We start from the raw sequence: 14,703 nt of genomic DNA, 5'->3' as shown, positions 1-14,703 counted from the left end.
AATAAAATTAAATAACTAACTAAAAAACATAAATATATATATATATATAACAGTATCTTATGATATTTATTATATAAGATAATGTAAATATCTCATGATATGAAGGCAAGGAGATTAAGATGGTCGGGACATGTGGCTCAAAGCAATCGAACTAAAGCAGATGAAGGTAACCGAATCGCCGCGACTTTGTAAATTTCTCAAAGTTAATATTTCCTTTGAAGTTTTGATGTATTAATTGATATGATCTAACTGACCTGCTTCCCGTTGACGAGCCAGGTTACGTGAGGCGTCGGTGTGGCCCTACCTGAGGTGCAGTTGGCTCGCACCCAATCACCCACCGTGTAGACAGGTTTACCAAACGAGATCCTTGGCTCCTCGATCTGGTTCTCTGGGGAAAATAATAATAAAATAAACAAGTTGATTATCTCATTCCAATCTGACAGAAAAAAAAAATCGAAAGAAATAAGGTTAGGGATGTATAAAGAATTTTTGTGTCACATCGATAATTTTCTCAATTTTCATTACTCTACAATTCCGATGGCCTGCAAAGTTACTCAAAGACCGGAAGACATTAAAAGGACAAAGTCAGCAATCTCATTGACGGCTGTTTTGTTTAAATGCAAGTACTCAGAGAATTCAACACAACAGCTTCTGACCTTAGAAACTTTGTTCCTTGTATACCACTAATCACAGAATCGACTGTTAGAAGAACGCTGAGAGATTCATACCCTAGCTCAAGAAGACCTACGAAAGCCCCTTCTAACTATAGAGTCTCGTAAACAGAGACTAACATTTGCCTGAGGGCTCCAAGACTGAGAAGAAATTCACTTACCAGAGAGAGTTGCCTTTAACAATCCAAATGGTCGTAATCCGTATGGAGTATGAAGAAGCTCATCTGAACTGTTAACACTCCTGTCGTAAGTGAATACTTTTCTCCTCATTCCAAGACAGGTGTTCTCTAGAAAATCTTATTCTTTGTCGGTGTTCTCCAGTAAGAAGAGCACTTTCACAGGCCTTATTGTGCTAAGGTTAGATTCTCTCAATCTTCTTTTAACGGTTCATTCTGTGAGTGTTAACCGCATAAAAGTAATGTCAGAAGCTGTTTTTGGAGTACTTACATTTTTATAAAACAGCCGTTAATGGGATTTCTGAATTATAGATGCACTGAATATGTGCTCTATTTTTTTTTGGAGATTGGAACTGTAGTGTGATGTAAACTAAGACAATTATTTATATAACACAAAGATTCTTCCTCTCCTTGTCAATATGAAAATCAAATATTTTTTCTCAATAATCATGTTTTAACGATTCATTATTCGTAATAAAATACAGAATTAAAAGTAAAGATAGTAGACAAAAGGTGATATCAAGGTGAAGGGAGAATTTAAATCAATCATAAAAAATATTTAACCTTAGTGGGATGATAAGTAGTGAACAGGAATTATATGTCTAATCATTAATGTATGTTATATATCTTGTCCTCTAAAAAAGTTTGTCTGAGACAATTTTTGTGGCGAACACTTAAAATCTTAGATTAAAAAGAAAGAAAAGAAATGAAAGCAGTTGGAATTTTTAAAAATTAATCATTTCAGTTGAAAATGAAATTCTAGAAAGTAAATTGTAAATGCATAGCGTTTTTTTTAATAGAGTCTATAGTAAATTTGTTTTCCTTAAATAATGTATATATTATACTCGGCTATAATATTATGTCGTTCTGCTTCAGTTAATGGAAACGAGCGCCCGGTCTCAGTTTCTTGGAATCAATTAGCCTTTGTTTGCGTTGTAATAAGCCTTCATTAATTTTATAACGAGGCAAATGGCATCTTTGAAGCGCGGTCATAAGGGCTTAAGTCAAAAATATGAATTTTTCAGGAGAGCAAAAACTAAGTTCAAAATATTATGTGAAATCTAATTATTGATATTTTTATAAAACAATATAGTAGTAAGTCTATCTGAAGCATAAAGACCTTACTACCAACCGGTAGCTCTGATTTGGTGCTATAATACGACATAATCTCCAAATGCTCAAAAAGCGACTTAAGCCCTTATGACCGCGCATCAAAGTTATTTTCTATAGGAAGTTCAAAGACTCCCTCAACTAAAATAATCCAGTACTGATGATTTAACTTGTTTCAGAAATTGCTAAAAATATTTCAGTTTATATAAACTCATTTTTTTTATTCATCCATTTGTATAAATTAAACTAATAAAATATTATAATTCTCTTCAGTACTTTCCTTATATGGATAAGTGCGTAGAAGATTGAAGGGTATATTTAAATTCTTCCGTGACATTGAGAACTGGAAGGCCTTACCAATTCGTCAAAAATGGGTTGCATTTTTATTTTGGTCGAATAAAAAAAGTAGTTCTAGTTTTATTCGACATCCTATTACTGAAATCCTGTATTGCCTTCTTTGGAATTAATATGTTAATTTTGTCGTTCTTCCAATATTTTCAGATTCATACTTAGTTATTACTTTGTTTTATAAATATGGTTGAATTATTTACTTTGTACTTGAACATTTCTTTCAGAATTCAGTAAATATGAACCTGTTATTGTGTTGTAAAGGAATGAGTCAAAAACGAACAACTTAAAAAAGTAGTTCCAGTTTTATTAGACATCCTATTACTGAAATCCTGTATTGCCTACTTGGGAATTAATATGTTAATTTTGTCGTTCTTCCAATATTTTCAGATTCATACTTAGTTATTACTTTATTTTATAAATATGGTTTAATTATTTACTTTGTACTTGAACATTTCTTTCAGAATTCAGTAAATATAAACCTGTTATTGTGTTGTAAACGGATAAGTTAAAAACGACCGACTATGCAGTCTTGAAAGGCAGTTGATTGCTGAAGTATAAGATATAAGGTATTTCTTTTCACAGCTAAACTGACGGCGATTTCAAATGCAGTCCAACTAGCCAAGTCATCAAAAGATCAATCAATAATAATCTAGCTCTTTTAGTGTCCTCAAAGCACATTTTCAAACTAGTTTAATCCTTTTGTCCAAAAACGTTATGACATCTTTAAACAGATTAAATATTCTTTTAGAAGAAATACATTTTTCTGGGTTTCTAAGCATTCTGAGATTCTTAGCAACGAGAAAGTAGATTTGAAACGTAAATGGTAGTGTATATTGCATAACTGACAACGAACTTGGATTGGATAATAATATACTTCACGGTAACAATAAAGTTGACTTCAGTGTCCACTCCACTAAGTAACTATCATAGTGAGAAGTGCATCCTTCCTATACAAAAGGATTATGGAAAAATGTGGTGTATCCCGATACTCCTGTAGGACCTTGGGCACAATGATGAGAATAATAAAGCAAAAGAATTTAGAAAAACCATCAGATTATTTAATTCGATATGAATTTTATTTTTAGACTATAAATTCCAGTGACGCGACTGGGAGAGTCCTGCCTTGCCATTCACATTTGGGTGGCGGGAATCAATTCGGGGACCCATGGGCTCAATGTAAATATTGTATATAGGTATGATTGCATTTATTTAATTTATAATAATTTTATAACACCATTTTTTTTTCCATTTTACAATTATTTATCTACGTAATTTTATTTTATATTATTATTAGTTGTTTTTTTTTACTCTATTTATTTTTCTTAATTTCTCTTCTTAGGAGAGGGAAAACTCAGTGGTAAGGCACTTTGTTACTAACTCCAAGAACTCGAGTTCGAATCCGGCTGTGACAGATAATTATTTATTCCGTTACTGTAGCCATGAGTCAACCCTGTTGGTTCCGGAAGCCCTCCGGGGTCCAGCCAGCTTCAAAAAGTGGGCACCCTTAATAAGGGAAAATCTGGCGGTCGAGCATGATTCTGAACAAATTACCTCCTTGCACAGCCGTTGGTTTAGTAACAAGGAACTTCCTTACAAAGTACTGCATCCCTGACCCTTCACGGGTTGAACCCGGTACCGATTTATAATTAATTCATTGTTTAATTGTGATGTGATTGAATATGTACATATCTAATACTGATTGCCCTTGAGTTTGGAATATGGTATTATTACCTCATTAAAATATATTAATATAAAAAATATTTATATATTATAAATTATTATTTACGTCATTTTATTAACCTTATTTAACTGATCAAATCCTTTAATTTACATGTTTGTTTATATTGGCAGAAAACTCTGTAATCATTTTTTTTATAATTACGAGGACAATGATAAACAACAGTAGGCAACAAAACTACTTGTATTTAAACAACAAGAACTACCGTGGGACAGAAAGAACATACCGCCAAAGCATGAAGTAGGTTAGAAGCCAACGAGGCAGAGGATGGAAGGGGAGAGGACTTTATATCAGGGATGAATACAGCAAATATACCGTAATGAGGAAGAGGTTTCTAATTAACGTTCCCTTTGGCAAGGGGCTTAATGGTCTCACAAATTAATGCCTTGCCTTCAGAAATGTACTCGAGAATCTTAAATTCCAACAAGGCGTATACCCTGATTAAGTCCAAGCGCATTCCTGCAACTAAAGGTCTTGTCTGAGTATTGTGGATTTGTTTTTGCGTTCTTTATAATTGTAGACTGCCTTTTGAAAGTAGGAAAAAAGGGAACTATAAAACAATATCTTCCAAATTCATCTTAGTGGAGCCTAAAATAACTTAAAGAAAGGAAAATGGACATAGTATAAAAGTAAAATCTATAGAGTTCGAGGAGAAAGAGGATATATAATAAAGGACTTGAGATAGATGCGGACTGGAAGAAACATAACCTCTGCAGATGAAGTTATAGAAATTTGTAGTGTTTAGTTGTTTTCTGAATTAGTGAGGGCAATCTTAATAATATTAATAACCTTAAAACTAGGCTAAAAATCAAACCAAAAAAGATAATGTCATATCATTGTAGCATAGGTCAGTGCTATGGACCATACCTTGGGCCGTTACAAGGTAGAAGTTAACAATCTATTACCGTAGTAGGTTTGAGATATTCTTAATGTATGGACAATAAAGATAATGGAAAATAATTTGAGCAGAGAGGCTGAATTAATGTTTTAATGTGTTCTGACTTATCATTTACTTTGTGTTATTTGTTTACTATACTCCCACTTATATAAATATTGCCCAAGGTACACGCCATGGTCCTAGGAACAATTACATTAATTGTACCTTGGGCCATTAATTATTTATTAAAAAAGGATTATTTATATTCATAATATGAAGATAAAATATTTCAAATGTTGAAGATATCTTTTATTCCTTTCAAAGTATCTTCAAACTATGACTTTGTAACTTCAAAAACAATGAAGGACTGAAAAAACTGATCCATGGTACACTCATTTCCCATGTTTAATAGTAACAAGAGTTGATATGATTTTTTTTGAACATGCACACCTAAGAGCTAACTCTAAAATTGCTAACTGTGGATAATATACTCACGGATGACGACAAGCTCATGGAAGTCGGATCCTTTGGTGTAGATGGGCGTGGCAGTAGACACCTCGCAGGAGTATAGCCCGGAAGCAGCCATACCTATGTCTTTAAGCAGGACCTCACGCTCTGAGCTTCCGTCCCACTGCCAAGTTACAAATTTATTAGCAAAAATATTGTGGTATTTTTAATCATTGTGAAATAACATAAATTTAAGGAATTACAGAGGAAGAATTTACAGAGCTATTGAATGCTAAATAAATAAATAATGATTTGTAAAATGCAAGAGTTGTATGGGGTTTGAAAAATTATTTGCACATCTTATTAATTCGGCTATATAAAGGAATTTTGTAAAAACACTTTAGGAGTTACAATTAATGAATATTATACTTTTAAAATTATTCTTTGACTTAACAATATTAAAAATAGTCTTTATATTTCATTAGTGGGTTTTTTGTTCTTGTTTTGTTTTTTCTCTCATTTTATAAAATGATATTATAATATTAAAACTCAACACATAGTTTATAATTATTTACACATACAGAATTTTAATATATTATTTAAATTTTATATTTACAAATACATACGAAATAGGAATAAATATTTATTCGTGGTTTCCAACACATGGCATTGGTTTAAACGATTATGTTATAAAATTTATTTATTATTAAAATTTATTAGACCATTAAAATTTGGTTTTTGATTTCCCACATCAAGACAGAAATTATTTCTTTTAAATTACTTTGTTAACATGTATGGAATATGTGCTTTTAATGAAACACTAATGAAACCGCCACTGTAGGTATCATTCTCACAAAAAGAAGCAGAAATGATGTCCAAACCATCTCTGGCCTACTTTTTATTATTTTGGAGCTAGGAATATTTTCGATGTTCGTGTTTGAACGTTGTATTGGACGTGAGTGCCCAACAACCTGCATCAACTTCTTGGTCTTATTGTTAAAGTGAGTATTCAAACTAATGTTTTGTACTGCTCAAACTCTACAATGCATCCGTTTCTAAAACTTTTAGGAAAAAACTTCAACTAGACCGGATATTTTTAATAAATGCACTATTGGCCACGGTCCTGTCCGTCATTAACCTTTCTTCTACTGTCTTTGCACTGCCAGGGCATTATAGCATGATGATAATTCATAATTTGAAATGTTATGAGAGTATAATGGTCAAAGTTTATAAATAACACTGAATAAGTCTAAAGAATAATTATGGTCCATAATTTTAAATTTTTTCTTCTGAGCTCCTTGCGATGTATGATAAATATGTACGGAGAAATAAGGAAATAACTTTGAAGGAATATCTTTTACTCGACCAGAAAGAACTATCTTGGAAGAACTATTAGCGGAAAGGGATATTTAAGAAATTTAGAAAATAGAAATCAGTTTTCTTGTGATGGGGCTCACCAGTCTTTTGCAGTTAATATAGTAATAGCATTCAGAGAAGTGAACAAAATAATATAAATGCTTACTACTTTTTAATTCGTTAGGCTACGCAGAAAAAATATTTATGGTGAAATAATATGTGCTATTTCACCAATTTGTGGCGCATATATTTACCAAGAACGAAGTGAAGAATACAAGAAGAAACAAAGAAGTGTCATACATGTATTTTTTTTTCGGATCCCACTAACATGAATAAATTAGTAAGTTGCATAAATCGGAATTGGATACAGACCTCTATCTACCGTTAGTACTTTAAAGTATACAATGAGATACTTAGCTGTTCGATGGGTCCAACTTGTGGGAACACTACTATAAAGAATTGGGAAGTGAGGAGCCCCCGGGTCATGATTATACATGTGTACGCGACTTAAGATTATTTGTTTATACAATCAATCATATTTGAGTAATTTAAAAAAAAAAATTATAATCTGTTAACAGATATTAAAACATTCAGTTCGACAAAAGTGGTCATTGTTTAAATTAACGATTATTGATTGATATGATGATAAGTAAACATTTAGACTAATCAAGAGAAATAATTATTATTTTAGATTATTAAAATCTGGATTGGTTTTAACTTATGATACTATGCTGAGCTGTCTTTTCATTTGTCAGTGTTCTCGCTGTCTTTTTTGTTATTCATAAAGAAAGTTAATTTTGCTAAAAGCATTACGAGGACCGCTTGGAGGCACTCAATGCTGAAAGACAAGCTCGTTATTGACTTAAGATAATTTCATTTCAAATTCCATCTAAAATCATGATACCCACTTTCATCTCGGCGAAAAAAAAAATCTTCGAAACATAATGCTTCATTATAATATCAATTTGTTCTAAAATAATTATAAGCTAAGTAAAAGACCCCTCAAAAACCAATTAAAAAAAAGGATATATTTTTAATTGCCCAAAAAATTCGTTATTCACCTAAAGGAATAAGGGAAATGGTTGAATTCAATAGAAATTGAGACAATGCTCATTAGTTTTCATTTAAGCAGTAAAAGTACTCAAGCAAGCCAAACAACAATCCTAATACTATTTAATTCATTCTATTTTATCACTTTTTTTTCGATTATGAGAATTCATATTTTTCTCATGAACACTTTGTTGTTTAAAGATAATTGAAGGGCTATTTAGTTTTAAATTGATTAAGTTTCTTTTAACAACATTACAAGTTGACTATGAAAACAAAAAATTGTCATGTATAGAAGTATTCTTACTTCACATGGAAAAAATAATTTTAATCTTTCGAAATTATCGTTAATAGTAATAACTTTTAGTAAAGTTGTCGTGAGCTTATTAAAAAAACTTCTAAGTGCTATTTATGAAATATAACTGAGGAGGTGCCATCAGTTTAAGAAATGTTTGTACACCCCCAATCAGAAGATTAATAATTTTAATTGCTATCGGGTCAATCGATCAATATCAGATCAACCTATGACGGTTGCTCACAGAAGTTATTTTGTTTTATTTTTTTTTTTTGCCGATGTTGCTGCCGTATTCAAAGAGAATTGAAAAAACTGATATTCATTATTTTTTTAGATGTTCAGCCTTCGTTTGAGGGGCCAATTAGTGTTGCCCTGTCGGCCTGTTCAGAAGTTTACGTTCAACTCTGTTGCTCCTTCCTTTTTAATGATTTTTGGTTCTAAAAAAAAACCGTAGATGTAAACGTTTTACAAATAAAAAAATCTACAATTAAAAACTCAATCTTAATTTTTTTACTGAATATGGTGTCCGTAGTGCAAAGCTTCCATAAAAAGTTTCAAGCCTGTGAGTTCCATTCTTTTTTTCTAATGGGTCTTAAGACTTTGAGATTTTCCTAAAATCAGCTATATTGAATCTTAAATATCTCAGACTGGACGCGTTTTGACAAACTGAAATTTTCAGAAAACATTACATTGTGTGGTTAATAACGCATCATAGTTCTGCGCCACCATTCTCACCTTCATATCTTAATCCGTTGTCGAGATTTTCAAATACAACCATTTTCCCCCAGGAAAATCAGAACTTCTCTGCTGTGGCTGAAAATATTTCAAATTTGGTCACCACTACTACAAATGAATTTCTTGTAGGATATCAAGTAATTTTATCGGAAAGTATCTCTCCGCTAGGCGATTGAAACGAGTCCCACTCGATAAAGATAAGTACTCACTTATAAAACTATATTAAATATTCTTTAGTTTATCTATCGCCTAACGAAGTGATAGCTTCTTATAAACTGCTAGCTATAGTTTTAGAAATTTATCGTAGATTGCGAAAAATGTAGTAAATATTGAAAAATATTCCGTTACAGAAGAGAATGGAACTTATATGGAAAAAAGAGTGATTTTATTGAGAAAACTCAAATGAAAATCACATCTCAACAACGAATTGAGGAAGGTGAGGTCGGTTTAAAGAGGTTAATTTAATAATTTTATTGAATTCCATTATACACAATTTAAGACTAATTTACAGGAGTTGGTTATATTTTATATATATTTATATTATATTTTATATTTACATATTTTTCATTCTCATCACAACTGAGGCATTTATTTATCATGGCAGCTATTGAGGCCAAGAGATATCGAATCATGATGATTAATTCTTACGGGAAGTCAAATTCTTAAACTATTTTGTTCATTGGGTTTTTTCGATTTTCCAAACTGTTTTTAAGAAAACTGCCAAGAACGTAAAACAGCTTTTGTAGTGATTTACGCGATAAGGTTTGCTTAAAAAAGCACGTAGTATGAATTCGTCTTATGTACTGATTCACTTTCAGAATATGAAAAAAGTATCCTTTCTAATCGGAAATTCACGAGTTAAATGCGCTGCATAAGAACTGAAGAAGAGTAGAAAATTAACATTACCCTCAAAATATAGACTACATGTCCAAAATATAGACCCTTCGAAAATCAAATCTAAATTTTAAATCCAATAAATCTCACCAAATCACATTTACCCTTCGACGTAAGCCCATGACCTCTTCCCCAACAATATCCTTTAATAATACCCCACTTATACCTGTCGAACAGATTCGTTACTTAGGACTACATCTCGACAAACGACTGACATGGAATCCTCATACAAGACTAAAAAGACAAGAAACTGCTCGTAGATTCCGACTATTGGAACATTTACTAGATAAACGCTCTAAATTGCCAATCCATTACAAAGGCCTGATCTACATGACTATTATAAGGCCTATCTGGACATACGGAGCTTTGGGGCTCCACTAAACCATCAAATTCCTCCAGAATCCAATCCTTACAGTCCAAAATCCTTAATGCTCCTTACTTTGTCACAAATCAAGTAATCCATCAGAACATCAATGCCCCATATGTTGCCGATTTGGCCGGAACCAGATACCGTTCCTTCCATAATAAACTTCTCAACCACCCAAATCCTTCTTCATTGCCTAGGGCTTCTCCTTCATTACCTAATAATCCTCCTAAGCGTCTGAAAAGAAGATGGGCTCGAGATCTTCTCCTCTAGAAATGTTATTGGAGTTCTATCAGTGGGTAGATCTTCTACAAGTTTTTATCATGTCACTATGTCACCTACAGCAAATTTACTTGTTGTATATAGGTGTATACAGTTGTAAATATCAATAAATAAATTATTAAAAAAAATTTTTATTATTTATTGTAAGTACTGGTATATTTATTTAATGAATTTATCTTCAGTGTAGTAAAAAGTTGTAAAGAAAATGATTCAATTTTTAATACACTCTCAAATAATGATAAAATTCATCTCAATACTTTCAGAGAGGATTCATAATAGCAATGTCATGTATTTTTGGAGACCCATTTAACGAAATTTAGTGACGCGGGGACTCGGTTGCTAATGTAAGTGACTGGCGGGTTGACACCCCTTAAGTGAATTGTCACCCTACGAGGGATCTACTCAATACCGATGATTTACAATTTTGCTGATGGAAGTGATGTTAGGAATGGATCTTCAACAGTCCATGAAATGACCCGCTCTTGTCTATTGATTTAAATAAAAGACATTTTTATACGGGCTCCTCAGTAAATCAAATCATCTCCAAAACACATTTTTCCTTTCAAAACTGTGTAAAGCTTTCACTAAAGTGCTCACTGTTTACTATGAGAGTGAGTAAACAGCCTAACGCAACTGAAATTATATAATTAGGGCAGGTCTAGGATGATATCACACCTTTTTTGTTAAAATCGACCAATCGGTAGTGCCACTTTATACTACAGATTTTAATTTTTTTTTTTTTTTATGATTTTCTAAGAAACTACTTTAACGAGTTTGTAAATCAATGTAACATAAAGTGATCTTTATGGAACATGTAGAAAGGAAAAGTATTTCAGTACAGATTTTCGAGTGTTTTCGGATGAATTTTCGGAAATACACGTGTGAACAGCTTAACTCGAAATAGAAAGGTCACACGAAACTGAAATTTTCATATTTATGACAGGTATAAACCAGAGTTGTGACAGGAACATTTTCGCTCAAATCGACCACTTTATTCAATCGATTTTTCACATTTTTTTTCGTTTTTCTCCAAAACGGCTCTAATGATTTTGACTAAACTCACAATCAATGAGAAATCGAGCCGTATTTAATATCAGCTGGGCATTATTCTCATTGAAATAGATTAACATAGGTTAAATGCCGAATTTTCAAAAAAAATTTCTAAACTGCCTTCAATTTTGTTTATTTAACTATTTGAATTATTCATAGTAATATCAATTGTATAAATATGAACTATGAAATAATTTGGTAAGTAACTAAAGGAGAAAATGGAGAAATTTTAAATTTAGGGCATGGAAAAGTGGAGCGAATGGGAGATTTCCCTCGTAATTATTCGCTATGGCTTTGTTTATATTCGTTATTCTAACCTTGAGAAATCTTAAAATAATTTTTATATTAATAGAAAAATAAATAAATTATTATTGTCAAATTTCCGCGTCCCAGAGTTGTAAGAAAAAGTTGCGTGATACGGGCATAGCATCAGATTTTTTAATTCTACTTTACCTACAAAATATATGAGCCTTTCAGATGGCAAAATGACTAATTTGATAAAATCATTCATATTATTGTTAATATTGAATCTATAACAATTTATTATTCAATACCATAATTTGAATTACAGAATATAAGTTAATTAAAGAAAAGAATATTTGAGTAAACTATTGTATTTTTCAATAGTCACTCTGTCATACTTTCGCTAAAGAAAAATGTCAATATTTGGTTTATGTCAATGTCAATATTGAAATTAGAGTTATCCAATTGTCAACTTGAAGACTCATTTGAAAAATTAGAACAGGAAAGGATTGCCAAAGTTATGAATATAGAAATATATGTTGAAACGAGCGACAATGAACTTCAACTCTAAGCAAGGGAAAGGTGTGAGATGCGCGTGCCGCACCAGAATTTTAAGATGAGAATGTAATCAAAATGTTATTATTGTCTCGCTTGTTTGGAGAAAAGTGTATTTTCCTTCACTTATGACTAAATAAATTATTATTTTAGTTTTAGTCAAGTGTTAACATAATTGTTTTTGTGCTGACATACCTGTATTAAGTATTAATTCACGATTGCGAAGGGGTTAGAAGAAATTGAATTTCCATCTGAATCAACAAAGAATTTATATCCACATATTAGATTAAGCCATAGTTATGTTGATTAAATATTAACGGAAGTAATGACGTGTTCTCCAGTAAAAACGGAATAAGTTTAGCCAGTTACATTTAGCGATCTGAGGTTGTTTAAGGAGCATAGGGCTCCAGTGACGGAAAATAAATATTTGTAGAGTAGACAAGAGCTTTCGCAATATTAGGAAACGTTTGCTTACCGAGGAAATGGAAACATGTTCACATAGAAGATAAGCCATTCATACGGGCTTTCAAATAGATTATGAACCATTAAATGGATAAGTAGAGAGAAATTATTTAATATTTAACATTATTTAATTTTTTTTAAATTATTTAATTTTAAATTTAGAGCACTGTTAAAAAAATAACTAACTGTTATTAACAGTTGATTAATTAATTAATGATGTTATACATTAATTAATAATTAATCATTTTACCGTGTTATGCTGACAGTGAATAACAAATCGACAAATTTCCTTATCATATGTATGGGGTAATTCAAATTTATAAAGTGAATTTGTAGTTTTTAATGATTTTAAAATATATTATTTTATTTTTCATACAGATAGTTTGATTATGTTCATCTTGTCTATTCTTTTGTTTATATATATTTTAAGAGAGTTTTTGTTTTTTTATTATTTTTATTTATTTTTATTTTATTTTAGTATGTATCAGATTGTAATATCTATCAATAAATAAATCTATCAATAAAAAAAACAATGAGTTTAAGATAAATATTATGCTGAAAAAAAATCATAATTTTTTTAACCACCCGTGGGAGACAACGTTAATTATGGAACCAGGTTCTTTCATAAAAACAAAAGAAAAGGTCCTTTGACAGAAATATGTTTTATTTATGGATCTTATAACTTATTAAATATATTATACCGGATAAAAACGAAGGCGCTAAAGTTTGAACAAACTTTACATAATTTTATAATTTAACATTTCAAATTAGCCGCTTGATGCCATTCAAACTTTTGACTTTATTCTTTACACTTTCGAGACAAAAGGCAGTTGCTTTAATTATAATCTATACAGTCTAAATTATGTAAGAATAAAATTAAAAGAAACAAAAATTAAAATCACAATACAAATCATGAAAGTAAACAATTGGCAAAAGTGGTATAAAGAGAGAAAATAAATAAGAATAGGAAGAGAGAAGAGTAAAAAATTATGTAAAGATAAATTAATATTAACATCAACATAAAAATAATTAAAGAAAATAATAATGAAATAAATATGTAAAGACAAGTTCATCGAATATTGTAATAAATAATAATTTCCTCAAAAAAAAAAAAAAAAAAAGAAAAGAAAACTTCTAAGGAAATAACCAAATTATAGCCCTATTTCTAGATTTCATGATTTCTTGTAAACATCATTAACAATGCAATAACATTTAGTCTCTTATAATAAACAGGAGCATAAGATTGAGTCATTTCCGTAGTCTTTTTTTTTTTAGTTAATTTATTTTTTATTTTAACGTTCTTAGCTTTTCACGTATTGACAGTATGCATTTTAATCGATTGCCTTTGACTCGAATTTGGATGAATATGCATGGGGTATCGATACTTAAATTAAAGTATCGTATCGAAAACAATATCGATACTTTAGTAATATCAAAACGTCTCCGATTATACCTACTTTTTTCACAAGTTACTGGTCTATTGTTATATATTATGTTTGAAATTTGATTACTTAGTTGATGAAGATTAAGCACCATTATTTATTATACGAATTGATGTACAGTGAAATCTCACTTATACGAAACTCACTTGTACGAAACATTCAGTTATGCCAAGAATTTCTCAATCCCTTGCAAAAACTCCTGAATTATGTGTATGTAATTATCAATTTATACGAAGGAAAGTTTGGACCCGCTTTATGTACATATTAGTAAATTTTATTCAGTTCTATGAATTTTTGTTTCTTCCGTGGTAAGACAAAGGACGAAAAATACCGTGAGTAAACAACTTTTTTCCGCGAATAACATCCGGTCCCAATGACTCTTTATGTTTATATTCTACTCCCCAATGTATAATAATAAGCTCGGACGATTCCAATTCAGATGACGAAGATCCTTTGCCTCTTCATTTTTGCAGAAGCTCTTGCATTTGAAGTTGTATATGCGAAAGAGATTAGCGAGAAGGAATCTAACACCTTAAGGCTAAATGCACCGATTTTTAGTAAGATTTTTTTTCAAGAGATGGCAGCACTTTCGGGGCAAATTTACTTTT

General features: G+C 31.0%; 1 protein-coding gene across 1 annotated transcript in view; it reads right to left on the bottom strand.

The window, feature by feature from the left end:
* The window catches only part of LOC106684654 (uncharacterized), a 168,975-nt gene that overhangs the window by 10,732 nt on the left and 143,540 nt on the right, over positions 1-14,703 (bottom strand). Inside the window, exons 4-5 of the mRNA XM_014426862.3 lie at positions 5,419-5,554; positions 255-388 (exon numbers count right to left, since the gene is read on the bottom strand). Of these exons, the coding sequence (XP_014282348.1) occupies positions 255-388; positions 5,419-5,554 (270 nt within the window). The remainder of the gene's footprint in view (positions 1-254; positions 389-5,418; positions 5,555-14,703) is intronic.

Source organism: Halyomorpha halys, unplaced genomic scaffold (assembly GCF_000696795.3).
Source record: "Halyomorpha halys isolate HHAL.00 unplaced genomic scaffold, Hhal_1.1 Scaffold599.1, whole genome shotgun sequence".
NCBI classification, from domain to species: domain Eukaryota; kingdom Metazoa; phylum Arthropoda; class Insecta; order Hemiptera; family Pentatomidae; genus Halyomorpha; species Halyomorpha halys.
This window is presented reverse-complemented; position numbering and strand designations above follow the sequence as displayed.